The sequence below is a fragment of the Lachancea lanzarotensis genome, scaffold LALA0S08 (assembly GCF_000938715.1).
Source record: "Lachancea lanzarotensis genome assembly LALA0, scaffold LALA0S08, whole genome shotgun sequence".
NCBI lineage: Eukaryota > Fungi > Ascomycota > Saccharomycetes > Saccharomycetales > Saccharomycetaceae > Lachancea > Lachancea lanzarotensis.
Window position 1 is genome coordinate 230,867 of NW_019212886.1, and position 26,733 is coordinate 257,599.

Here is a 26,733-nt window from a genome sequence, read left to right on the forward strand (position 1 = left end):
TCTATTGTAATATTTTTGTTGCCGCAATTTCAAGTGAGCCTTAGGGTTATTAACAGATCCATTGTTTTGATCCGTAGCTCTTTGTCTGTCTCGTCTTGCGCCTGCTGAGTGTGTTTGTTCTCAATGACTTTCATATAAAGAGATTTACTTCAAATATTGCCCTAGCGTCAGCATAAACTTTTAGTTCGGAACTGATGTCGACTGAGGTGATCTCTACCCGCTCCCATCAGGTAGCAGAATTGTGGGGCTCTTCTTAGATCATTCAACTACTGAGAAAAGAGCGGACACCTTGCGACATAATAGTGCAAAGTGATAACCCACGTCATGTCCTCATCGATGAAGGACCACTACCTCGGTTAGTTGTCTATTATTCATTATTCATTAGCCCCGGTATACCTTCTATCTACACCGTTTGCAAAATCGCTGGCTCCCTGCATTTATCGTCATATCTGTGTGTTCATCAGAACACACGCTTGACGAATGTTATCCCCACCAAGTAGGGCATAGCATCTCTCATTTTCTTTGAGCACCGTGACGCTAGTGAAGTATGTGAATTCCTCGAAATGCGACACCTCGACGCTGAAAATCTCCTTAGGTCTCTCATTTGTCCGCCAGTAAAGCACCCCAGATTCCGAAGGCTCGAGTGTAACCATGGGATTGTAGACAGTAAGCGCCACAGGAGTTAAAATAAAAACAAAGTAGTTATCTTCCTCACTTAACCACTCACTATTGATCACCGGATAGTCCACCTCGATAGTTGCAAGTAACTCGTTGTTCAAAACATCCCAGAGTTTACATTCCCAATCCATACCATATGACAGTAGAAGGTTTGGTGCGCCTGCGCATCGACAAAGGCCCGTGATCGGGAGAGAATGAAAAATATCCTCTGTATCGCCAGCGGTTTTGGGGGTGAACCCATTATTATTCGTGTCAATCCTAAGGACTCCAGAACTCACAGAATTGGTGTTGATCTTGTATATCCCACCGTCTTCACAGCCAGCGTAAATGATAGTGGGATCCTGTGGCATTGTGACCAGAGATTTTACAGCAGTCTCATCGTAACGAGATTGCTTGTCGAGCTGTAATCGAAAACCGGAAAGCTGATGTGGAGCGTCGTCATCAGATAAAAGTAGTGATGAAGATGAGACAGGCAAAATTTTGAATTGGGTACCTACATCAGCATTTTGGTACACTTCCATTTTCAAGACATCCAAATCGCTGATAGTGCCGTCTGTACTACCTACAAGCGCTCTCGGAGGGTCAATGTGGTGTTGCCACAGCGCAAAAGCCGGATAGTGATGGAAGTTCCGAACTATGAGGTTCCTGTCGATTAACAAAGAGCCATTCGAATCGGTTGTTCCTCGTGTCTCATACAGAATCGTCTTGCCATTGTAGGAGGTCAAAATTGCAGATGTCACGGTAGATCTTTTCCGACGCACAAATTTACCGCGCAAGATGGCCTGGCCTCTGAACACTACCGTATCGACCAGTTCTCCAGTACTGAACTTGTAAATAGAAACCCTGCTGGAACAAATGGAGGGTTCCTGCGAAGATTTGTAGCTGTCTTGGCACACAACGAGCACCAACTCCGAGTAGTAATCGACCCACACGCACTTCGTTTCGATATCCTCGCCGAGATCATCATTTTCGGGGCCCAAACGATGCGAAATGCGGTAATGCTCTGTATTCTGTAACTGTTTTTGAGTGAGTGCTGCTTTTGTTTTGTCTAGAGCCTCTAGCAAAGAAAACGACTTGACACCTACGGTCAAAGCTTGGTTTTCGATGACGTGGGACTCCACAGATCTGACCAAAGTGTCAGCAGAGTCCAATTGCGGTGATTCGAGTTCAATCTCTGAGTTACCGTCTTCTTCATCACTACCGCTCGAAACTTCAAGCACATGGACATCTGTTTCCTGTGGAAAATGGACTGGATCGGTCTGTACAGCCTGTTCATAGGTTAAAATAGCTGGAAAACATTCTATACTCCTGGATTCTACCTCCAACTCAACAGGCTCTTCCGTTTGTGTGCTGATATTCACCATTTCAATCTGCTTCGTCAAATGCAAATGCTCTGTGTTTAACAGATGGGACGCCAAATCATCATTTGGGCCTGCTGAAAAGGGTACATGGTTCAATTTTCGCCGCTCTCTAAGCTCTCGTAGCTTTCTGCGCTTCTCTTCAAGCGTATCCATAGGTTTGAAGGCCTTTTCTATCTCATCGGAAAGTTACGAATCTCGAGTTAAAGCTTCTCTAATACTTATGGGACTCGAAGAATTGAGTTGATATCTTAGGCACCAAAGTTGAAAACAGTCCAAAGGAACGTACCCTGAGTGCTATATAACAGCTAGCTCTTATCCCCACATGAATATAGACATTGATGATATCTTGGCGGACCTGGACAGAGACACGACCGCTGTGGATTCTTCACTGATCTCGCAAACGCATAACGATACAACGATTCTGGGAAGCGATGGAGCTGAAACCGACAAACTCCGGCACATCACGAATGTATCACCGGTAGAAGACTTTGAAACACTCATAACGCATTGGAGAAACGAACGGATGAGTCCCGAGTTGCTCCCATTCCCGCATTTGTTGATGCAGCGAACGCTACGCAGGGTCCAAGAGCAGGTTGAGCATATCGAAGTACTGTCCATGGGGTATTTGGACGATACAGGAGGATCTGCAGATGCTTCAGATAGTAGAAATGCGACATTGCTGAGCAAACTGCCACTTTTGGGCATGGAAGCCGATCTGGAACGGCTGAGATTCGTATTGCGGAGTTTTTTGCGCTGCAGACTGGCAAAAATCGACAAATACAATTTGTACCTGCGCCAGTTCAACGAGGAAGGTGCTGCGGTGTCCTTGGACGAGCTGTTGTCGCGGCAGGAGCTGGAATACCACGAGCGTCATTTCGCCATACTGCTGAAGCTTTTGAACAACTCGATTTTACGTCATCTGCCACCTGAACTACAGGCGGTCGACGACAACGACGGCTCTGTGAAAATGGTGGAGGAACCGGAGTGGACTAGATTTGTATTTGTCTTTGTGAGTGGGCCTGACCCTAAAAAAGAGCAGGTACCAGATCCACGCTTGCTTGTCAGCGAAACGACAGGCCAACAATTCTACCCGGTAACAATACAAGAGCTTCAAGAAGAAGCAGAGTTGGCTATTGGCGGGATCTACGTGATGCGCTACAATGTGGTGCGAGAACTGATACTGGAGAATAAGGTCCAACTAATATAGTCCCGCATACAAACTTAATCCTACTACACTAATTATGTACATTAGAAATACAACGCAGAGCTTATTAGAAGATGAGAGAGTCCGTTTATACAGCAAACCTGGCTTTGAACAGTTATGTTGTTTGCTCCACCATGTGTATTTATAATGTTTTAGGCAAAACATTGAACATTCAGTGATAGACATCGAAAACCAAACACTCGAGAATAGAGCAGTCGCATATAATGCCACATTTGATGCCCAATTTCAAAACTGATGGATAAACTGGATTATATGCCTACATCTACCTTTCCAACAACTGGAACTGGAGAGCCACTAGGCGCCAGGAAAAAGTCAAAATGATATCGATCTAATCACTATATACGAATAATCAAGACTTAAAATTGTCAAGAATAATAGGTAATGGGCCAAGCGTTGACAAGCTTTGCCAACGCACTTTCAAAGCGCTTCAACAACAGATTTGGTCACCTCTTCGAAATTGCTCGAGCCCAGCTTCTCCTATTTGACCATGCTTTCAGTAAATTGTCTTTCTTGTACTGTGCCCACCGTAGTTCTCCGAAACGAAACAAGTGTATTTTCCACAACTCGGTGATAGTCAGTTCTCTTGTCAATGGTATTCGCACCGGCTTCCAGAATCATTTCCAGCAGCTTGGTCTACATTCGACGTCAATTTGTTCCACGTATTATTGAAGTGGCCAGCCATGCTTCTCAGAGTCTGAGTGACGTTGGCTGCTATCGTCCAAAAGTCCTGATTAGCTCTAAACGATAAGCTTAACTGTCTAGGCAGGTAAGTGAGATAAAAGTCGACGATACGTGTTCAGTTGGTGTTTGTGCGTTTGTAGACAATGTCAACGCATTTGGAGTGGGCCGTGTAACCCGGAAAGGCGGAAAACCGTGAGCCAAAATGACCTCACAAATCACTTCAAGGCTCTTACCGTGTTTGGCAGGACACAACCTTTATTGGAAAGCGTTGAAAAGCGAAGACCAATTGACTCCAGGAAGTATATAAAGACCCCAGAAACAAGATCGTATAAGGAATTGGTCAAATATAGTGGTACTATCAGCTTCAAGATTAATCAATTTGGCATCATCTGTTGATCTCTCTAAAACTATCAAAATGTCCACTTTTCCTACTTTGACGTTGAACACCGGGGCTAAGTTGCCCGCAGTTGGCCTCGGAACATGGCAATCGCCCGACCAAGAGGCTTACAACGCTGTGGCTACTGCTTTGAAACTCGGCTACAGACACATTGACGGTGCTGCCATTTACCGCAACGAAGTTCCAGTAGGGAAAGCTATCAGAGATTCCGGTATCCCACGTAGTGAAATCTTCGTGACAACCAAGCTGTGGGGAACACAGCACCGTGAGCCTGAAAAGGCTCTTGACGCTTCTCTGCAGCGTTTGGGACTCGACTATGTGGATTTATACTTGGTCCACTGGCCTGTGGCTTTGAAGACGAACAACCTCAAGGACGGTGACCTTCTGACAATTCCTGTTAAGGACGATGGTAACCGTGACGTGGACCTCGAAGGCTGGGACTATGTAAAAACATGGGAACTAGTCCAGAAACTTGTAGAAACCGGGAAAACGAAGGCAGTGGGTGTGTCGAATTTCTCGATCAACAACCTGAAGGCGATTTTGAAGCCTGAGCTGAAATTCGTGGTACCCGCTGCCAACCAAATTGAGGTGCATCCACAGTTGCCCCAGGACGAATTGATCGAGTTTTGCAACGCTCATGGCATCGTGGTAGAGGCATACTGTCCATTGGGCTCCACAACGTCGACATTGTTGTCCGATCCGGATTTGCTAAAAATCGCCTCAAAATACAGTGTTGAGCCCGCTCAGGTTCTTATCAATTGGGGTGTGGCACGCGGCTACAGCGTTCTACCCAAGTCTGTGAACCCGAAGCGGATCGAATCAAACTTCAAGGCCATCAAATTGAGTCCCGAGGATATCCAAGCCATTTCCGATCTCCACAAGAAGGTTGGCACTCATCGCTACGTTGATCCAAAGTGGGGATCTTTCGAGGCTTTTGCGTAAGTGGTGGTGTTGCGAGAACCCCCGACTGGGTGGGAGAGTGTCATTGACCAATAGTAAAGTAAGGAGGATAAAATCTATGTATGTCCAAGTTTTGATGAGAATATGAAAGACGACCAGAGACTTTGTAGGGCAATTGAAAGCGTTCGTGAAAGTACAGATGGCTACTAGCACAGTTGAACGACCGAGTGTTACATTAGTTGTAAATAGCAAGGTTTACTATAAAAACATTTTGCTTATTTTCTTGGGCGTGAGTGGTATAGGAGATACCTGCCCTCGAAGCTAAAGAAGCAGCATTGATCTTGATGTCTCCTCGACCGTGAAGCTCGTTAGAGCCTGTGTCGCGCTGTTAAGTTGTTCAAGAGTCCTGTCCGAGTCCATCTTCGTCAGACATGATAAAAGCGCACAGCTTATGCCTATATAGTGGCAATACCGGCTGGGAGAATGGTCCAATTGATAACGACCCGCTTTCAATGCAAATAAGGAACGTTTAGAATGTGTCCGTTAGTCGCGGAAGGATCGCGGAAGGAATTTCCTCTTGCAAGGTTCTGGCGTCAGCAAAAGAAAGCTATAAAAGTTTAAAGTACGTGTCACGTGATAGAGAAATCGACAGTCTTTCTTCGTGCTATGTAAGACTTCGACAAATTCGCCAGAAAAGACCTGAGGTCCATCTTCCGAGTGGGGCCAAGGCCTATACCACAGATATCAGATTTCCCACAACTAAATATCCTATCAGCCGACAGCTTCTGCTTCATGATTTCTTTGACACAATTTAAATCAATGACCAAAATATCGCCGAGAGAGGTGAAAATCAAGTGAAATGGTATTATTTGTAGCCATCGCAGAACTCAAATCAATTTCACAGGAAATATACTCAACCAATTGAAGTTCACGATCATTTTGAAACGGGTTATGGTAGTTCCCGTTTCGTGATCACGTGATCAACATCTGAAGTACGTCCTAACACCAGATCACTATTTCCAAAACTGACACACTTATCCAACTTAATCTTTATCTTCACCCGATAGTAGATATCGATATACTATCATCATCAAGATCTATGCTTCGAAGAAAGATGAGATTCTACCCGCTCTCCCAGGCTCGTCCTTGTCAATTAAGCACTCTTGATCTCTTGTTTCCTGCTTATTTCAGATGTCGTCTTCCTCTTCCCACTTCTGTCTTGCCCCTCTCTTTCCAAGCTTATCTCTAGTGACCTTCCTCACATAGCAGTTCTCGCTCTTATCGTGTAAGCCCTTGAGATGAATCCGACGGTTTGGGCAACTTGTTTGTACCGTGTTATCACAAACTGTGTAACTCAGCTATCGCCGGAATCAACACTCCGCACTTAGGAGCCTCTTCTTACCATTCCAAGCGCCGTGTATTGGTGAAATGTCAAGACGAACAGAACATTAACACTAGCCGGAGAGATCGGGGCAGGTAGAAGCCAATTGTCACTACAGGACTTTGTTCGGTGATATCCTTGGACAATTACTGATTAGAGAGGATGGTAACACTCGAACAATGTCTGTGATTGTGATAGATTATGATAATGATCGGGGCTCACCATCGTAAACATGCTCCGATAATCGATACACACTCTCACATCTCGCGAGTTTTGGTAAAAGCTGTGCTATAAAAATAGAGTAACGGAGTTCTGAAATTGGGGTTTGGAATTGAAGTTTAGGATGAATATATGATTCCCTTATTCTTCCTTTTTACTCAAGCAACTGCTCTCCAACCAGCATCACTGGCTCTAAGCTTTGTGGTAGCAACCTCTAATTCATTTCCCAATCTGCCACCATGTCGCAAATGCTAGATTTGACCTCGAATGTGTCGCCGTCGCCGTTTTTGTCGGCCCAGCTCAAACACAACAAAGAAACGGCTGTGCAAGATATCATCGATGTGGGCCTGGGTTCCGTAACGGACCTTGACGAGGAAAAACAGTACGAAGGCTCCCCCACCGAAGTGCACCGTGGCCTGAAGTCCAGACACATCCAGCTTATCGCCCTAGGTGGTGCCATCGGTACAGGTTTATTTGTTGGGTCCGGTGGTGCGCTGGCGACCTGTGGGCCGGCCCCACTGTTGATCTCTTACTTGATCATGTCGTTTTTCGTGTGGTGTCTAATGAACCAGCTCACGGAAATGGTGGCCTTGATCCCACTTTCCGGTGAAGCGTCCATGTACGCGATGACCCGTACTTATGTGAGCAAGCCGCTTTCGTTTATGTGCGGCTGGAACTTGTTCTACGCTATGGCCATGATTGCACCCGCTGAAATCACCGCATGTGCTCTATTGATCAAGTACTGGACCGATGCGAACTCTGCCATTTTTGTATCGATTTTTGTCGTCATCACCATTGCCGTTACCATGCTTCCGGTGCGTGTTTTTGGAGAAAGTGAATTTTGGGTATCAACCATCAAGCTTCTGACCATTTCGGGCTTGATTATTGTAGGACTGGTGATTTTCTTCGGCGGCGGGCCTGCCCAGCACCATGTCCTTGGTTTCCACTACTGGAAGCACCCTGGTGCGTTCCAAGAACATTTGGTTCCCGGGAACACCGGTAAGTTTTTGGCGGTCTGGACTGCCATTATTAAGAGTGGGTTTTCGTTTGTTTTGATGCCTGAACTGGTTACGTCTTGTTCTGCTGAATCTGTTAACCCTCGTGTTAACATGCCAAAGGCTTGCAAGAGATTTGTGTACCGTTTGGCCTTTTTCTACATTTGCGGTGTTCTTGTTATTGGTGTTGTTGTGGGATCCAACAATACACGTTTGCTAAACGCTTTGGCCAGCGGTGCCAGCGATGCCGCTGCTTCTCCGTTTGTAATTGGTATTAAGGACGCAGGTATCAGGGTTTTGCCTCACATCATCAATGCCTGTATCTTGACCAGTGCCTACTCTGCTGGTACTGCCGAACTATACGGAGCCTCGCGTGTGTTGCACTCGATGGCTATCAGAGGCGATGCCCCCAAGATTTTCGGTAGAGTGAACCGTATGGGTGTTCCTTACTACTCGACCGGATTGGCCAGTTTGTTCTGCTTTTTGGCGTACCTCAATTGCTCGGATTCGGCTTCCGTTGTATTCACCTGGTTGTCGAACATTGCCACGATTTCAGGGTTTGTGAGTTGGGTGTTTGTTTCGGTTACGTACATCAGATTCCGCCACATTGTGAAGTACATGAACATCGCTGACAGACTGCCGTTCACACCAAGATTCCAATACCAATTTGCGTGGGCCGGTGGTATTTTCTTCACGGTTCTAGCCTTGACAAACGGGTACGCCGTTTTTATCAATGGCAACTGGAACACTAGCGACTTCTTCGCCTCCTACGTGACAATCGGCTTTGTTGCCGTCCTGTACGTCGGCAGCACGATTTACTACCGCGAGTTCAGGTTCAGAGACATGGAAGAGGTCAAGGAAGACATTTTGCCCAAGATCGAACGTGCTGAAGAAGAAGAACGCAACTATATCTACCCGGTTCCTAAAAACATGGCTGAGAAGATATGGACCGCGGTCATCTGATTGAGACAATGAGAATGGTCGGATCGATCGGTTCTTACAGGAACGTTACGTACAACAAGGTATACAAGCTTTTAGGTATGGTAATGAGACAATATTCGTGGAAGGAACGACAGCTGGGAGAAAGATGTTAAGGACACCCCACTGTTCATTAGAGGTTGATATATTTCAAGCGGATGACGAACGGATGAAATCGGATGAAAACGGATCACAAACGGATCAAAACCAATCACCAACGGATCACCACCGGATCACCACCGGATCATACTCATATAGGCATCCAAAGCTGACAGATCACAAACGGATATCAAACGAATCACAAACGGATCACAAACGGATCGTATCCGCTTACGTAACAAATCACAAACGGATCAAAACGGATCATAACTATATACGAAACGGGTTGTTGGGCGGGTCTCAAAAATTGATCCAAACCACACAAGAAATTACACTATGAGTAATATGCCCAATCCGATACCATTACTTATGGCTAGAAACATACACTACCACTACAAATCCCAAACGGATCCCAAACGGATCCCAAACGGATCCTAAACGGATCACCACCAGCGAATTAAACCATCCACCCCTCTCGGGAAATGATCCCCTATGTGCTTATGTGTGTCTTTCCCTCTCCCAAACCCGCGCTTATCCGAAACTAACGTCACATGAGTTGAAATGCCCTGTTTTCCACACACGTGATCTATAAATTGATCAAGAAAAATTCAGTATCACTACTACACATAGAAACAGAAACAACTACCTTCCTCTTCCCAACTTGACACAGGCATAGGATTTAGATGTCCGAATCGCTACCTTCACATATCTCTAATTATCGTACATTCTGTAAGTTTAGACAGGACCCATGAGTCTTTTCGGCGAAGATCACTATATACGTAGACACTCTTATCACCTAGACTTTCCCGATATAGTAGCAGTATCTCTGGCACCAAGAACTACTATCAGTAGAACAAGAAAGACCAACACTACTACTACCCACTGGTAAGCCCTGTGATCCTGTGAATCAGTGCCATGTTGTACGATATCGTAACGCCTGTAGTCTCGGGTCGAGTTCCCTATCCAGGGAACTCGTCCCTGTACCCAGTGTACGTTCGTACAACATTAAGTTTCTCGATGGGATAAAGGCCCAGCGGGCTTTCATGGCGGAAACCTAACAAGTTGTAGATAGGCTCTGAGATGCGCGGTAGATAGCAGCTGTAGAAGTATGTAGAAGTAAGTAGAACTAGAGGCACCCAGCGGTCTGCCAAAAACTAAGTATATAAGACCCCAGGACTGGTGACAATGGAAGATTAGTTTGAGAGTTTCACTTCTTGTTGTGCTTCTCTCTTTTCTTCTCATCTCATCACTGCCATCAAACAGTAAAAACTCTTACCAACAAACCATCCCAATGACCGTGCCCACCTCTCCAGTGTCCCAACCCTCCTACTCGTTCCAATGTGTCGTCGACTCTCCCGGTTTCCAAGTCGTCGGTGGTAAAGGTGTGTACATCGACGTCGAAAAAGACGGCCAAGTCCATAGCGGAGTCCTAGACGGTGTCACCGGTGCTGCCGTCGGTGCTCTAGGATGGGGCAACGAGGAAGTGCAAGAAATCATGGCCAATGCTGCCAAAGAAGCCGTTTACTCTTTTGCCCCAATCATGGGTAACAAGCCTTCTGAAGAGCTAGCCAAATTCTACATCGACAACTCGCCCAAGGGCGCCTTTTCTGCCGCCCTATGGGTCTGCTCCGGTTCCGAAAGTAACGAAAACGCGTTGAGAATCATCAGACAGTACTTTCTAGAGCGTAACCTTCCAAACAAGACCAAGCTCATCAGCAGAGAATTGTCATACCACGGTTACACCTTGGGTGCCCAATCCATTTCTTGGAACCCTAAAGTCTTGCCTTTCGAGCCATACCTCATGAACCGTGAGAAGACCAACATCAAAATCAACAGTGCTTACCCTTACCGTCTACAAAAGAGCGGCGAGACCGAAGAGGCTTACAGCGAGCGTCTACTCAAGGACTTGGAAGACAAGATCTTGGCCAACGACCCAGACACCATTGCCTCCGTCACCGTTGAGACTTTGCCAGGTTCTACTTTGGGTACGTGCCCACCACCAAAGGGCTACTTGCCAGGTATCAGAAAGCTGTGCAACAAGTACGACTTGATCTTCCATCTAGACGAAGTTATGTGCGGTACCGGTAGATCGAACCCTAACGGTAAGTTGAACTGCTGGGAAAACTATTTGGCCGACAACGAGGCCCCAGACATCCAGACCGTCGGTAAGACTTTGGGTTCCGGCTACGTTTCCATTGCTGGTGTCTTGGTCGGACCCAAGATCGTCGAAGCTTTCACCAAGGGTTCCAACAGCATCTTCGGTGGTAACACATACTCCTCTCACGCTTTCAACTGTTCTGTTGCGCTAGCCATTCAAAAGAAGATTCTAAAGGAAGGTTTGACCGAGAACATATTCAAGATGGGTAACCTCATGGGTAAGAGACTCCAGGACGCTTTGCTATCCTACTCTAACATTGTCGGTGACGTCAGAGGTATCGGTGGTTTCTGGTCGCTTGAATTCGTTAAGGACAGAGCCACCAAGGATGTCTTCGATGTCGCAACCAACGTCGCTCCTCGTTTCAAGCAAATCTGTTTCGACAACAAATTGAGTGTTATGGCCCTCTCGGGTACCGAAGAGGGCACCACCGGTGACCGTGCCTTGCTCGCTCCTTCCTTCATCATCGACGAAGCCTACGTCAACGAGTTGGTCGAGAAGATTGTCAAATCTGTGGACCAGTTGACCAAGGAGTTGCACGCTGAGGGCAAGTTCTGAGAGACTGCACGGGTCGTAGTGTGTCTACCACTACTGTATAGTTATATACCATCATGCTAATTACAAGGTAAATTTTATTGGGAAACAGAGTTTCGAGAGATATTGTGGTGGTGGTGGTGGCGGTGGTGGTGGTAGGCTCACTGAGCCCTTCGCCAATTGATCGTCTACTGGAGAGCTTCAAAGAGCTTGGCTGTCGAACTATTTCCTCGTAGCAGGGCGGATCAGCTATGCGGCGAGATGAGCATAGTAAGTACTGATATATTTCACCACAGTACTCGAGTACCCGAGATCAAAATGTACTCGCGTTCTTTGAGTACTTATAAATGTACTCATCATTGCGTACTCGCCATCGCCTATATTTATCTATGAGATTAGAGATATCCATTGAACTAATCTCGATACCCATAGCTTGACCAAATTTCCACTGGATGTTTCGCACACCAGACACATCCCCCACCAGCCTTTCAACTACCACGATATGAGACTGGACAAGCGTGGTGAGATATGTCTCTGATAGCAGAAACCAGGGTCCAACGAGCTGCCTAATTGGGCGTTTGACCGGTAGAAATAGGTAAGTAGTAGATCTTAGCCCTGTCAGTAGTGTCTAATGCGGAAGCTGGGAAGATAAAGATGTTATGGAGGAGGTCCTCGATGCTTTCGGGATTGTCGGGCCTCTGTTGTGGTCTTGATGGTGATGATAGTTGAGATCAATAAATCGAATAGGCAGACTGGCATGCAATGGTAGATTTGGAAAGCTTATAAAAAGGGCACAGATGGGTTGCTGGAGCCTTGAAAGTTGACATTTGAGGGTATTATAGGTTCGTTGCATAAAAGCTGCATTACTGCAAGCAGTCTCGAATAAACCCTTCATTTGATCAATCATGCTTTCCTCGAAATTTGTACAATGCTCGCGGTCCGCAGCGTCTAGACTGCGTGGCAGTTTTAAAAACGGCCCACTGCGGCGCCAATCAGTATCTGGAGGCTCCAGAAGAAATATAGGGTCGTTGACGTCAAAGCTCAGTGACCCCAGCAAGCGCACTCGTGCGCTCAAAGCATCGATTTTGACCACAACTTCAGCTTCTGCTGCCGCTCTGCTATATTCGTTTTTGGACCAATCTCCAGGCGATATCAAGCCCTCTGAAGTCATGCTACACAACCAGATGGATGACTGCTGGATTGTGCTTAACGGGGAGGTTTACGACGTAACCGATTTCCTGCAAGTGCACCCCGGCGGTGCAGCCAGAATCATGCAAGTTGCCGGTAGAGATGCAACCCGCACTTTCTACTCGATCCACTCCGATTCGACTTTGGATAGAATGAAGGACTCGTTGGTGTACATCGGCAAGCTAAAGGGCCAATTTCACATAGAGGAGCCCGAGGAGGAGATCACATTGAGAGAAATGCGGCAGAAAATCCCTCCACTCGCTCGCATCTTTAACCTTTCCGATTTCGAAGGTATTGCTAAAGAAGTATTGCCGAAGGGTACATTTGCCTACTACGCCACCGGTGCCTCTGATGAGTTTTCCATTCGCGAAAACCACTACGCTTACGGGAGAGTCTTCTTCAGGCCAAAAGTGTTACAAGACATCGAATACGACGTCGACACGTCTACCGAGTTTCTGGGAACCAAAGTTGATCTACCCTTTTACATCTCGGCCTTTGCCGGTTCGAAGCTCGCACATCCCTTGGCCGAACTGAACCTACAGGCCGTGGCCGAAAAAGAAAACGTTATGCAAATGGTTCCCAAGCAATGTTCCTACAGTGTCGACGAATTTTTCGAGCACGTCCCCGACACTCAAAACCAGTGGTATCAATACCACTTTGACAATCTTGAAGAGCTCAACAACTTTCCGAAGTTGATCAAGAGGCTCGAGGAACAGCCCAGTATCAAGGGTATTTTTGTGAATGTCGATTTGCGTGACATTGGTAACAGAGAGAAAGATACCAGACAACGTTCAGCCGACACCACTGTTAGCAAAGAGCTATCATCGATTGTCACAAGCAAAATGGCCTACGCCAAGTTTACCTGGAAGGATGTCGACAAGATTATCGCTTCCACTCATTTGCCTGTTTGTTTAAAGGGTGTACAAAGAGGTGAGGACGTTGTGCTTGCCGCAGAAAGAGGTGTAAAGGCCGTTGTGCTGTCGAACCACGGTGGAAGACAATTAGACTTCTCGCGTCCTCCGCTTGAAGTGCTAGCTGAGGCAAGGACCATGTTGAAAGAGAAGAACCTCGAGGACAAGATTGAGATCTACCTCGACGGTGGTGTAAGAAGAGGCTCCGATATCATCAAGGCCCTGTGCATGGGTGCCAAGGGTGTGGGTATGGGTAGACCATTCTTGTATGCCATGGCTGGATACGGTGAACCCGGCCTAGAACACCTGGTGCAAATCCTACGTGGCGAGATTCAGAACAATATGAGACTTTTGGGCGTTGAACGCATTTCTGACCTGAACGAAAGTTTAGTGGATTTCAAGAGTCTACAGTTCCGTAACCCTCGTGCCAACGACACCCTTTACGACCAGGGCTACATGCCATTAAGCTTTCCTGCCTTTAGATAAGGACCTGGGTAGCCAGAGAGAGGAAGAGTTGAAGCTAGCTGGTTTGGCTTAGCTTCTAGTTGATCACAACAACGTCATTGAATCATCAGAGATATAAACACAAGATTCACGATGGAATTGCATTTCCATCTTATTTGCCATATTTAAAACGCTAGTTATAGAGAGTTTATTGTATAGTTCACCTTCGCAAAGTGATAATTTGATAAAAGCGTCAGTCATTCTTACACATACAGTTTGTGAGCTATAGAATGCTTGTCGCGCCAGATCTAAGACCAAAAAAACAACCAAGAAACTGATTGTAGAGTCTAAAAGGTGAGCTGATGAGTCCTTATTTCAATTGATGAAAGTGAAGTCCGCGTTCAACACGTATATAAGTCTCTATAAGAATTGCACGCTAACCAAAGAAGCTCAATTAGTGAGGTCCCGACTCCTGAATTCAACGTGCATTGTTTCGTAAACGACATTTTTCGATTTTTGGATCATTTACCAGGCACTTCAGCGATACACTCAAGTTCGACCTTGATTCTAGTGTCTGGAAAGCTGACAACGATACAACTACGAGATGGGCTACCGGGAAAGTATTCCTGGTAGACCTTGTTGACGGTGGCAGCGGTAGATCCATCGGAAACGAATAATAGAACTTTCAGCACATGGTCGAAATCGGTGGAGCCGGCAGCCAAAACTCGCTTTAGGTTTTCCAAGGCGTTTCTGGTCTGCGTTTCGACGTCCTCAGGGTATTGACCGGAAGCATCGTTACCAACACACCCGGACGTGAACAACAGCTCGCTATCCTTACCGGAAATCCAGCCTGGGGAAAGAAATGTGGGTCCTGAGGAAACACCGACTTGGGTCCATTCGATTTTTCTGGCCATTTTAATTGAGAGTTTCGGGCGTTTTCTGGTGAATGTCGTTGAACGCTTGTAAAGTGAAATAAAACGACGAAATGGCTCGAGGGTCTGAAAGAACCACTATTTAAATAAAAGCCAGACGATCAAAGAAAGACTGCGACCAGAGAGTAAAACTATTGGGAAATCCAACTGAATCATTATTTCGGGAATCTACAAGTTTGTCTGTCCTGATCGAGGAAAGCATGAACCTAGATCGCCGCCATCTGATACGGTCGGGTAGAGAGCCTTTGAGTGTGCCAGCGTAATCGCGAGCCACTGCCGTTTGAGGTAGGTTGGCGAACGATGGTGGTGTGTATGGTTCTTGATGCCATTCTTGATGGTATTCTCTACCTTTAGATAAGATAAGATAAGAAATTCGCGGAAGGAGCGAAAATATCAGATATCCAGGATCCGAAAATGGATTTTCGGATACCAAATGAAGAAAACGGATCCAAAACGGATCATCGCCACATACGAAACGGATATCTAACGGATAAGGACAATATAGTTTTCGGATACTTTGATGGATACTGGTCGTCGAAAACCGCGTCGCAAACGGGTTGCTCTTGAAAAGTGCGGCATGAAGAATGAGAAGTCCGCAAGGTGGTAAATATAAGGCAGGCTGATGCCAGAGATGAGTGTTGAAGTCGTGGCACTAAGCACACGTCTGGAGTAAACGAATTCATCGAGGCGTGGTATCACGTACATGTCTGGAGAGATCGAAGGCTAATCGAGAAAATGGAGACCACACCTGGAGTATGAACTCTCATCCAGGCATTTGACCGTTACCATGAATACGCATTCGAACCGGTGTAGACACACACACACATGATCATCACAGTATACGAGTGTGACGCGGCACGTATCATCACCACACACGAACCAATCATTCTGCGCCATTTGTTTTCCCAGACCCGTTCAAAAGCACATAGGTTTTTCAGGAAGTGCTCACGTGATACAATGATCCACTCTACTATTGGCTATATGAAAAACTTTTTGATATAATAGTATAGAACTAATGACCGAAATATCCATAGCTATCGAAACAGGTATAATCATTCACTACCAGAAAGCCTTTTGAATCAATTGTTATCGAGAGCCGTTCTAGCAGCATTCTCTTTAATTGGCTACGTGTGAAATTTGCGGCTTGTGTGCTTTTTCCCCCTTCAAATTTGGACCATTTTTCGCTAATATCTCACAGTTTTTGGATAAGACGAAACTGGAGTTGACGAGATTTTACAGAGAAAATCCCCAAGTGTGAAACTCTAATTCAACAGTCCACTACTACGGTGCAAGCGTGAAAGAAACAGGATTTCATTGAGCCCTTTTTTTCCGAATTTTCGTGCCAAAAAATCCCAAATACCATCAGAATAATGCTTAGAACCGCTTCCAGATCTGCTTTCAGAAGAACCCTGGCATCTCACGTCAAACCACAGCTAACAGAGCTTTCCAACGGTCTGAGAGTTGCCACCAGCACCAACGACCAGGCCGGTGCAGCTACCGTCGGTATCGTGTTCGGTTCTGGCTCTACTGCGGAAAACCCTTACAACAATGGTGTCTCCAGCATCATTTCCAACTTGGTGAAAAGCGAGGGTGCTTTGCCAGCTGCCAAATTGGGCGCACAGATCTCTACCAGCGTTTCCAGAGAATCGCAGTCGTTTTTGGCTTCCTTTTCTGGCGCTGCAGGTTTGAACAAATCCTTGGACCTTTTGCAATCGCAAATTTCCATCGCTTCGGGTTCCGGCCCTGACGGTGCTATCTCTGGTGCCATCCAAAAGAGCATCCAGCAAGCTGAGCAATTCGAGCTCAACGACCATGCCGGTCGTGTCATGGAGCATTTGCACGCTACCGCTTTCCAAAACACCCCATTGGCTCTGCCCGTCAGAGGTACCGTTGAAGCTCTACAAGATTTGGAGAAAATCGACATTGAGAATTTTGCCAAAAGCCATTTCCGCAATTCCAACGCCGTCATCGTTGGTTCCGGTAACATTTCTCACGAAGAGCTTGTCAAAGCCGTTGAATCCCAATTGTCTTTGCACTCGGGTGAAAAGCCAGAGCTAAAGAAAAAGTCCTCTTTCTTGGGCTCCGAAGTCAGACTAAGAGATGACACTCTACCAAAGGCTTGGATTGCTATCGCCGCCGAGGGTGAATCAGTCACTTCTCCTAACTACCATGTCGCTCAAGTAGCCGCAGAAGTGTTCGGATCTTTCAACGCTCACGAGCCTTCTTCTAAGATACAGGGTATCAAGCTACTCGACGAAATCCAAGAGTACCACTTGGTGGACACTTACGACCATTTCTCTCACTCTTACAAGGACTCTGGTCTATGGGGGTTTGCCGCTGAAATATCAAACATCGGACAAATCGACGATCTAACTCATTTCACCCTAAAGCAGTGGAACAGATTGACTATTTCCGTCACCGAGCAAGAAGTTGCCCGTGCTAAGTCTCTATTGAAACTCAAGTTGGGTAGCACTTCTTTGAGCAACGTGTCCACCGCCAACAGCCTAGGTGCCAATACCTTGGCCCTAGGTTCATCTCCAGATTTGGCTCAAGTCTTTGAAAAGATTGATGCCATTACCGTCAGCGACGTCAAATCTTGGGCTTCTTCCAGATTATGGGACCAAGATATTGCCATTGCCGGTACCGGTCAAATCGAAGATTTGCTCGACTACATGAGACTCAGAAACGACATGAGTATGATGAGATGGTAATCAGCATGATGACTCTCTTGAAATTCATCCAAAAATTGAAAACTCTTTAACCGATCATGGATTCGTTATGGAGTTCATGAAAAATAGACTGAAAACTCCTCGATCTGTTGGATTCAAAAAGCTCGAACTCTAACTTTTCATATTCAAACCAACGACTTAGATATTATTTATCAATACTTGAAATACAAGAACTAAAAACATTATTAGGATAAGCTTTGGAAAAAGAAGAGTAGCTATCTTGTGTCCCGATTGATAGCTTTGTTTATCTTCTGATCTGAGATATTTAAGAATCTTGGACTTCCAACTAAGCACCAAACAAAAAACGTACATTATATATAGTCTATGAATTTGAATTCTAAAGTGTTGCCCATGTTGTTCTACCTTTTCCCACTTTTATTTGCCAGAGGACTGGTTTTCTCTAAGTATTCGCCAGATATCGGAGTGATTTTATTACTCTCTGAAGCTGTTACGGAACTTGGAGATACCAGCATCGATATTTGCTGTTCCAGACTGGCGCTTTGGACGGCAGAACCTTGCGTGAAAAGTGGAGAATGTGCTAGCGTGGCAGTGGCAGTGGTGTTAACACCCCGCTGCTTTTTTGGAGTCGTTATGCGAGCCTGTTCTTTTTCTTCATATTCGTAAACGTCCATCTCGGTCGGTTTTCGCTTCCGAATAACGTCATTGGTGTCGGGATCGTCATCTTCGCTTGTTGATTCTTCTTCTTCAAAGGCGCCTGCACCTTCAACCACGGTTTCGCGCCTGTCGATAGACATGGTGTCCCTCAGGCCTCTTGTTCTTGCACGGCTCGTTTCGATAGTTTCTGTGCTTACATAAAGCTCTTGTGTGTCATCAGAGTTGTGTTCCCCGGTGTGAATCACAGCTTCTTCTTCGTCATCGTCGTGATCGTCGTCAGAACCGCCATCGTCAGATTCTTCATCTTCATCTTCATCTTCGTCGTCGTCTTCGTCTTCATCCTCATCTTTGACCTCTTCTCCCGCAACGTAGTCACCGTCCTCTTCGTCATCGTCTTCAGCATCATTGGCGTACGGAGTTGGGTCAATACCCTCTGCGGGATTCATAATGTCGTCATCGTCATCTTCATTTTCATAGCCGAAATTGACGCTAACGGTGGTCTCTATTTCTCGCAAAAACGCTGCCAGGCCTTTCTCTTCGCTCTCATTCACCCAACATATTCTTTTCAACGACACGTCGCCTGCATCGCCCACATTTTCGCAAGGCGCTTGAGAGTCGTTTTCCAAGCTGCTACTCACCAGACAGCACCGTTCCAGAGCGTTAACGAATTTTGCAAGTTCGTGAGTTTTGAAATATTTGAGAGGATGGTAGCACACTTCGCAGATTCGTTGTATAGTAAACGGGTAAGTGTCATTTCCGGTGAAATTGGAGTTCAAATGTCCAGCCAGTCTCTGTAAACGACTAATCAACTGTGCAGTATCATCATTCACTTCAAAGATCTCATTTGGAATAGTTTCCGTCATATGCATCAACAGTTCTGGTATAAGTTTTCTGGACGGGAGAGTCCGGAACACCGATGTATCTTTTTCAACTACAATGCGAGTCAAATTTTTGTACAAGAAATCGGCCTTGATTCCCATCATATTGGAGACCATAGTGTGGCACAAAAGGTGCCTTCTAAACGGTGCTGTTGCCTGTCTTAACAAGACATGAGTGTGTATTTCATGGACTTTTTAACAGAGAGCGATGAGCTATACATTTCAATATATGGAATACTTCGTGTATAGTGATGACAAACACAACACATCTAGGATCAGCCAAGTTTGACGATATTGATCGAATACTATAGACCTTCTAATGGGTGAGATATCGGCTTTCCATTGTGTTAGCGTTTTCTGGCTTTGTTGGGGTGAAATTGGTGACAATTGCAATTATAAAACGTTCCCTTTAAACATGCTGTTTCGGTCAATACAACATTGCCAAAACAGACTCTGGTTGCACCCTTGCCCATGCCATGGCTTAATCAACGGTGGCTTCTTATATGTGCTTGTCTTTTGGTTCGCTCGTAATGTTTTAATGTCAGTGTCATTTTACATGATATGAAAATCACAGTGCAGGGCGAGATAAAAATGTGGAAATCACCCAGTACTGCCATTGGCGATGGCAAGGATGTCACATTCTTAGAAGTAAGCATTCTACCCATTGAGCATTTTCCTGTTTTGGTCATCGAGCTTTGCAGTCGCTACAAACAGCCGTATTCTACCTTGTAAAAGAGCCCAAGAGTACAAACAATGGTTACCGTAGATCCAAAATACATACAATTCGCTAAAACAAACACATTCTCGACACCACACTTCTGAACAGTCTCGTATGCTCTTTATATGTGTTCTGTTCGTTCCTGTCGCTTGTGTTTGTCTGTCTCAACACCTTTTCCTCACCTGTATATATATAATGACACTGACAGATTAGATCTCTTCCCTGGGACAAGCACTTTTAAGAACTGGAAGGTGAACAAAACATGAGAAATAAGAGCATACAAGGACAATTTAGTGCGAAAGCATTGCCGATGGATTGTTTTGGGATGATATTGAGCGGGAAATAAGTTCAATATGATGCCGAAAACAAGATTTTGAGGCTCCAAATATGGTACTGCTTCACACATAGTGTATTTCCTACACAGGAAACTTCATAAACTACTGCATACTGTATGGTCCGTCTGTGTCGGCAAAACGATAACATGAAAAGCTTCTCACTAGCTGAATCTACTCTGGAGAACTATTTTTTTCGCCGGTGGTCTGGTTTAGCATGGCACTAGAGGTGAGATAAATTCAAAGAAAAATCCTGTTTCCAAGCTTCATACGCTACTGCTTCATACGCTACTGCTCCATACAAACACACCGTGTGCTTCTCCCTCACTAAAGAGATACTATTCTCTTTGTTTACTTCGAAACAGACGCTTTTAGCCGCCGAGCCCCAGCTCACGTCAAAAATGAGTACGCGATCACGTCGCTTCATACGTCAACTGTCTGGAAAATTTTTGAATTATTGATGATGATGATATTAGGAAGTGCCAGGCTCTCAATATTGAAAGCTATAAACGGTACGCTCACGAACCACTAATAACGGCAAGCCAAGGATCAAAGATGTTTGCTTTCCGCAGGCAACTGCATGCCCGTAATGTTCCGAGGCTTATTTTGGGCCAAACAGGTCGTTTGGCTGTAAGATCGTTTGGATACAGTCCCAGGGTGGCTTTCCACCAAACAACGATGCACAACTCACAACAACAGACAGAAAAAGCTTCCACTACTTCTTCCAGCGATGGCATTCTTACAGACTCAGAAGTGGATTCGTGGCTAGAGGCTATCGAATCGCTCAGGTCGGAATTCACTGAACAACAGTTTATGCCAGAAACGTCACTAGCGGGTCCCGGACAAACAAAAATCAACCTTTTGGAAGAAGCACTTAACGCCAAAAAGACGTTTGAGCCCACTGACGAACAAGTGGCAGAGTGGGAAAGTTTAAAAAGAGTGCCACTCCCCCCACGCAAAGACGAAACGATCCAGCACGTAATCAACATGATCATGCGTCACGGCAAGAAACAGCGTGCTGAAAGAACACTTTCTAGGGCTCTTTATCTTGTGTTCTGCTCCACACGTCAAGATCCCGTGCCGCTTCTCAAAAAGGCCATGGACGATCTTGCGCCGTTGATGGTGGTCAAGACTTTCAAGACTGGTGTTGCCAAAGCCGCCGTGATTCCCGTGCCGCTCAACAGCAGACAGAGAAACAGGATTGCATGGAAATGGATCTCAGAGGGCGCTGACAAGCGGGTTTCGAGCGAACTGGCCGTCAGACTTGGGGAAGAGCTGATATCCGTGTACAAGGGCAACAGTTCTGGTTTCGACAAGCGGGACCAAATGCATAAGACCGCAATCGCACACAGAGCATACATCAGACTGAAATAGAGCCTTACGCATTGAAAATTACAGCATAGCACTTCATGTATATATGATTTCTAAATGAAGATCGAAACGAAAACCATTAAAGACGGCGAAACCTCAATGGTACCTCTCCTTAACGTATGCAATGGATACTCCCACAATTGAGCCTAAAATATTGCACGCAATGTCCCCGACATCGAATTTCCGTTTCCCATGCGAAAGTAGCGATTGGGCAAGCTCACTTCCTATACTAGCGAATCCCGAACAAACCAGCAAAGCCAGCACGTATTTGTCGAGAACGACGTCACGACGAAGTTCAATGGTTTGAACATTGATAGATTTACAGAAAAGCCATGATTCCAGTGCAAATGCAATAAAATGGGCTGCTTTATCGTGCTTGGACGTAATGAACGTATATCTAGAATCCGTAGTTAGGCCTAAGCAGGCCCACCATCAATGAAGTTGCTAATAATATACTGAAGTACCTACGGTTGATCGCAAACATCGCTAGACGGGACTCGCTTTTATAGGTGATAATTTAACGGACAATGTGTCTGACGACAACGATCATCTCAATGTTACTATATGTGCCTCTTACATGAATACCTTCGACAATAAATTTTCCAAAAAAATAACGACAACTGCAGGATTCGAACCTGCGCGGGCAGAGCCCAAAAGATTTCTAATCTTACGCCTTAACCACTCGGCCAAATTGCCATTTTATAAAATTGAAGAAGACTATTTTGGTATATAACAAGCAGCAAAAGGCATGTGGCTTGTTAAGTGCGATAATCTCTTTAAACCTTTTACAATTCAGAATCATAAAAGTTTATGCTTACGCATGCCAAATTCATGGATATAACGCTGGTTTCATATTCTGAACACCACTGATCTTCTTCTCATAGTTGGCTGGGCTGAGATCACGTGCTGGAGTTTATATATCATGTATCACGGACATCCCTATTCGCTCATATATATTATATATTCATATATAATACCAAGATCATCCAGTCTTTCAGCAACCTTCAAGCAAGAAGAAAGCCGTTCTGTAAACTGCTATTGCCACCATTTGCTCTGTCATACTCGTCACTGCAAGCTAATCAATGGTACAGGTGACGTTTCGAGTTCCGCTTTCTCCGCAGGAACAAGATGTGTTCAAGAAAGAGTTCAAAAAGCTGGATCCCGAAGATCTGGGAATTGTCACAGGAGAGGCCGTAAAGCCATTATTTAGTCAATCAGGACTCAGTGCTCAAATTCTATCGCAAATTTGGGCCCTTAGCGATAACGATAACCAGGGTTTTCTAAATTTCGTCCAATTTAGCGCAGCATTGCGGCTCATCGGCCATGCACAAGCAAACCCGTCTGTAGTGGTTTCTCCAGAGCTGTACCAAACACCAGCTCCCAGCTTTTCTTCTGCTGGCACAGGATCGCCCAATCTCGTCAACAACAGCACCGGTATACCCGCGGTGTCTCCGTACGACGTCTCGAAATTCTCTCAGCTTTTCGATCGGTCCACTGACGGAGCACTAAGTTTGGCCGGTGACAAAGCTAGGGAAATCTTTTTGAAGGCCAAATTGCCGACCCCAACACTAGGCGTGATTTGGAACCTATGTGACCGAAATGATACCGGAACTCTGGACAAGCCAGAATTCATCATGGCAATGCATCTTATTCAGCTTGCAATGGCCAACAATCCGGCCATAGGATCACTCCCTGATGTACTTCCAAATTATCTGTGGGACTCAATTAATGTACCTTCGGCTCCAAGACCCGAGGTGAGTGCCAATTCCACTGGGTTTTCTGTTAACTCACCAGTTTCAAGGCAACCTTCGCTTAACAGAGTGTCTTCTAGCACGTTTTCAAATGCTGCCTCGGATTGGACTCTTTCCTCTGACAAAAAACAGCAATTTGATGTCATCTTTGACTCCCTAGACAAGAATAAAGTCGGCACCCTGGGATCCCATGTATTGGTTCCGTTTTTCTTGTCCTCTAGATTGAGCCAAGATATTCTAGCCACAGTATGGGATCTTGCTGATATTCATAACAATGCTGAATTTTCCAAGTTGGAATTTGCAATTGCAATGTTTCTCATCCAGAAGAAGAAAAGCGGCGTCAGCTTACCAGATGTAGTCCCTGATCAATTGTTACAATCTCCCGCCTTGGGCTTGTATACTCCACAACTCAATCAACATCAATATCCACAGGGTCCTTCGCCATCTGTTCCATCCAGAGATACGAAACCATCCTTCCAAGACGCGGCACAGCCTCCTGCGGAAAGAAGTCAAAGCGCATTAGGCGATCTGCTCACTTTAAATGAGTCCTTTTCAACTCCAAGAAACCTAGGGGCACGTATTGGTTCGGATGCTACCGTACACTCAACCACTTCTGTTCAATCCCCCTCTCGCTCCGAAACGGTTTCCGGGACCAGAAGGTTTCAGCCGTCTTCATCTTTTGGCCGGGCTATTATACAGGAAGAGCCATCACCAGCTACACCCAATTTGCAGTCTGATTTCCAGGGTCAAAAACCATACGCTACGCCTGTTGACAATATCCAGAATCAGGCTTCACAACAGCCACCTGCGCAGTTGAATCAACAAAACGTTTATCAAAACCAGCACTATCAAGCTCCATCTCAAGAAAACCAGGCCTCTCAGACGCGTGTGGCCGCTCCAACATCATATAACGGGGGTGCTATGCAAACGGTTCAGTCACCTGTCGCTCAGGCACCTCCGCAGCAGGCTCCACGTCAATCTTCGTTACCCAGCGTTCCCAATTTTGCGTCCCCACCGCTCCAGCAAAGAACTCGGGAAGTGAGTGTTTCGGTGGAACCTGAAACGTCCATGCAGCTTTCACAGGCCACCACAGAATTGGCCAATCTTTCCAATCAGGTCGGTTCTTTAACGAATCAAGCTACCCTGGTAAATGAAAGAAAATCAAAGGCGCAGCAAGAACTTAAACGGATGAACGATTTAAAAGCTTCTATCCAATCAAAGATGGTGAACCTACGTGCTTCATATGAGCAGGAGTTAAAGGAAACGGAACAAACAGAGGCACAACTCGGCCAATCTCGTTTAGAAGTAGAAGATTTACAGAGAGAACTTGCAGTCGCGGAAGCCAACCATCACGCTGTTCAAGGCTCTCTTTCCGAACTGCAGCGTCAACTACAAGAGTCACAGCAAGGGAATGCTCAACTGAAAGAGAAAATTGGTAGCCTGAACTCACTAGCCTCCTCTTTACAGGTTGATTTGAATGAGAAACAACAGAAGGTTAAACAAGAGCGATCAATGCTTGACGTCAACAGCAAGCAGATGGAGTTGAGCGACGTGACTGTCCAAAATTTGAAATCAGAAATTGAAGGACTTGAACAAAACATTGCCGTTTTCCTTCAAAAGCATAAGGAATTGAATGATTACAGCTCGACACTAGAAACGCAACACGGTGAGTTAAACTCCAGGCATCAGCAATTGGAAACAAGACACACGGATCTAAGCCGGCGTGAAAAAGAGCTACAAGAAAGAAATCTGGAAATAGAAAACCAAGAAGGGGTTTACCATCAAGAGATCGCCAAGCTTCAAAATATGTTCGAACATCTTAACACGCAAAGAGAATCTTTCGCTAAGGCTGATGAAGACTTACAAAACCAACAATTGCAGTACGCTCAAAAAGTGCAGGAACTATCAGAACGGCAAGTGAAGCTGGCAATGGGCGAATTGCCCGAGAATGCTAGAGATTTGACTCAAGACCAAGGCGTATATTCGCACAGCCGCGACCACATCGCAAGATTCGTCGACGAAAGCGTGACCAACTCCAGACTTGGAGGTCAAGGTGACGATGAGAACAAGCAAGAATCTGATGTTTTCGATAAAGATGTTCCCACTGTAGGATCGCAAACTGAGGTTGATGAAGAGGACGGGAGAATTAATGACGACATAAGCACTGCTCAGGCTCTTGCGGATAGATTTGATGGTGACTTGAACGAATATGGAATTCCCAGAACCGAATCACTCACGTCCTCTGTCCTCAATAACCCTCCACAATCTGTGTACGATTATCCCGAGATCGACTCGAACCTTGCTACCTCAGGTGCAGCCCACAACCTTTCCGCCACGGTAGATGACCAAGTAGAGAAGGCTGAGGACGTGGAAAAGACTATGCCCGGCGGTTGGGCTGATGCTCAAGGTGACGAAAATTTGGAATTGCAGAAAGCGGGAGGATCAGAAGCGTTGGCCGATCAACATTCAGAGGTTGAGACTATAAACAAGAACACCGAAAAAGGTAATGACGCTTCTGCGAAGACTGCCGAAGCAACCATAGATGATGAGTTCCCACCAATCCAGGAAGTCGATATTGAGGAAAGTGACAGCTCAGATGAGGAGAGCAATTTCCAGGATTCGAGGGAAGTGAGCAAGGAAGGGGGAGCTTTAGCAAGAGATGACAAAAAAACAGAAACCGATCTGCCTGGCCAAACGGCTGCGCTTACGATTGCCCCTGCGGATGTTTCAACTGTGCTAGGCGTCAAGAGCAAAGATGTGGAATTCGACGACGAATTTGATGACTTAGAGCAAGCTGCTCCCGAAGAGGGCGAAGCTCGCGCTGATGATTCAAATGGAAATGAGTTCCATGAGGAGTTTGAACGGATAGAGCACAAAGATTTGGAAGAAGAATTAAACCAAGGAGGGTTTACGGGTGCCCCTCTTCACGAGACTCAGGCTACAAGTACAGATGCAGCAGCTGTAGGTGCGGATGAGTGGGCTGAAATTTTTGCTGGATTTGGGAACTCCAAACAGGGTCCTGACGGGACTACTCACACCGAGAAGCGTGATCCTATCTTACAGCCTGCTCCTACCAACCCTTCCACGAGCGGCAACACACACGCTCCTATAAATCGCGGGATCGCAACCACTCCAAAGTCCCTAGCTGTAGAGGAGCTTGCCAGTATGGGGTTTTCAACAGAAGAGGCAACCAAGGCTCTTGAACAGAATAATTGGGACCTTGGTACGGCTACCAACTATCTGCTGGACAGTTGCTAAAAA

The 26,733-nt window shown here is 45.8% G+C and overlaps 11 protein-coding genes, 1 non-coding gene and 1 pseudogene across 13 annotated transcripts; 8 read left to right on the top strand and 5 right to left on the bottom strand.

The window, feature by feature from the left end:
- Positions 1 to 443: 443 nt before the first annotated feature.
- Positions 444 to 2,192, bottom strand: PAC11 (LALA0S08e02586g1_1; the record flags this gene model as incomplete). The annotated part of the gene is made up of 1 exon (XM_022771040.1): positions 444 to 2,192. The coding sequence occupies one exon, from the start codon at positions 2,190 to 2,192 to the stop codon at positions 444 to 446; it is 1,749 nt and encodes a 582-aa protein (XP_022629660.1).
- A 169-nt stretch (positions 2,193 to 2,361) lies between these two features.
- Positions 2,362 to 3,246, top strand: SLD5 (LALA0S08e02608g1_1; the record flags this gene model as incomplete). Its single annotated transcript, XM_022771041.1, has 1 exon — positions 2,362 to 3,246. The coding sequence occupies one exon, from the start codon at positions 2,362 to 2,364 to the stop codon at positions 3,244 to 3,246; it is 885 nt and encodes a 294-aa protein (XP_022629661.1).
- A 1,114-nt stretch (positions 3,247 to 4,360) lies between these two features.
- LALA0_S08e02630g (LALA0S08e02630g1_1) lies at positions 4,361 to 5,284 on the top strand (the record flags this gene model as incomplete). Its single annotated transcript, XM_022771042.1, has 1 exon — positions 4,361 to 5,284. The coding sequence occupies one exon, from the start codon at positions 4,361 to 4,363 to the stop codon at positions 5,282 to 5,284; it is 924 nt and encodes a 307-aa protein (XP_022629662.1).
- A 1,797-nt stretch (positions 5,285 to 7,081) lies between these two features.
- Positions 7,082 to 8,800, top strand: PUT4 (LALA0S08e02652g1_1; the record flags this gene model as incomplete). Its single annotated transcript, XM_022771044.1, has 1 exon — positions 7,082 to 8,800. One exon carries the CDS (start codon positions 7,082 to 7,084, stop codon positions 8,798 to 8,800), a length of 1,719 nt encoding a protein of 572 aa, XP_022629663.1.
- Positions 8,801 to 10,205: 1,405 nt separating this feature from the next.
- LALA0_S08e02674g (LALA0S08e02674g1_1) lies at positions 10,206 to 11,627 on the top strand (the record flags this gene model as incomplete). Its single annotated transcript, XM_022771045.1, has 1 exon — positions 10,206 to 11,627. One exon carries the CDS (start codon positions 10,206 to 10,208, stop codon positions 11,625 to 11,627), a length of 1,422 nt encoding a protein of 473 aa, XP_022629664.1.
- An 881-nt stretch (positions 11,628 to 12,508) lies between these two features.
- Positions 12,509 to 14,188, top strand: LALA0_S08e02696g (LALA0S08e02696g1_1; the record flags this gene model as incomplete). Its single annotated transcript, XM_022771046.1, has 1 exon — positions 12,509 to 14,188. The coding sequence occupies one exon, from the start codon at positions 12,509 to 12,511 to the stop codon at positions 14,186 to 14,188; it is 1,680 nt and encodes a 559-aa protein (XP_022629665.1).
- A 479-nt stretch (positions 14,189 to 14,667) lies between these two features.
- Positions 14,668 to 15,060, bottom strand: LALA0_S08e02718g (LALA0S08e02718g1_1; the record flags this gene model as incomplete). Its single annotated transcript, XM_022771047.1, has 1 exon — positions 14,668 to 15,060. The coding sequence occupies one exon, from the start codon at positions 15,058 to 15,060 to the stop codon at positions 14,668 to 14,670; it is 393 nt and encodes a 130-aa protein (XP_022629666.1).
- A 1,388-nt stretch (positions 15,061 to 16,448) lies between these two features.
- On the top strand, positions 16,449 to 17,789 carry COR1 (LALA0S08e02740g1_1; the record flags this gene model as incomplete). The annotated part of the gene is made up of 1 exon (XM_022771048.1): positions 16,449 to 17,789. The coding sequence occupies one exon, from the start codon at positions 16,449 to 16,451 to the stop codon at positions 17,787 to 17,789; it is 1,341 nt and encodes a 446-aa protein (XP_022629667.1).
- A 377-nt stretch (positions 17,790 to 18,166) lies between these two features.
- PSY4 (LALA0S08e02762g1_1) lies at positions 18,167 to 19,417 on the bottom strand (the record flags this gene model as incomplete). The annotated part of the gene is made up of 1 exon (XM_022771049.1): positions 18,167 to 19,417. One exon carries the CDS (start codon positions 19,415 to 19,417, stop codon positions 18,167 to 18,169), a length of 1,251 nt encoding a protein of 416 aa, XP_022629668.1.
- Positions 19,418 to 20,905: 1,488 nt separating this feature from the next.
- RSM7 (LALA0S08e02784g1_1) lies at positions 20,906 to 21,724 on the top strand (the record flags this gene model as incomplete). Its single annotated transcript, XM_022771050.1, has 1 exon — positions 20,906 to 21,724. One exon carries the CDS (start codon positions 20,906 to 20,908, stop codon positions 21,722 to 21,724), a length of 819 nt encoding a protein of 272 aa, XP_022629669.1.
- Positions 21,725 to 21,817: 93 nt separating this feature from the next.
- LALA0_S08e02806g lies at positions 21,818 to 22,205 on the bottom strand (annotated as a pseudogene). The gene is given in 2 exon segments: positions 21,818 to 22,120; positions 22,122 to 22,205. Coding segments are annotated over 2 exon segments (387 nt in total).
- Positions 22,206 to 22,335: 130 nt separating this feature from the next.
- On the bottom strand, positions 22,336 to 22,417 carry LALA0_S08e02828r. Its single transcript has one exon. It is a non-coding gene; the product is annotated as a tRNA-Ser (tRNA).
- Positions 22,418 to 22,803: 386 nt separating this feature from the next.
- EDE1 (LALA0S08e02850g1_1) lies at positions 22,804 to 26,730 on the top strand (the record flags this gene model as incomplete). Its single annotated transcript, XM_022771051.1, has 1 exon — positions 22,804 to 26,730. The coding sequence occupies one exon, from the start codon at positions 22,804 to 22,806 to the stop codon at positions 26,728 to 26,730; it is 3,927 nt and encodes a 1,308-aa protein (XP_022629670.1).
- Positions 26,731 to 26,733: the final 3 nt, after the last annotated feature.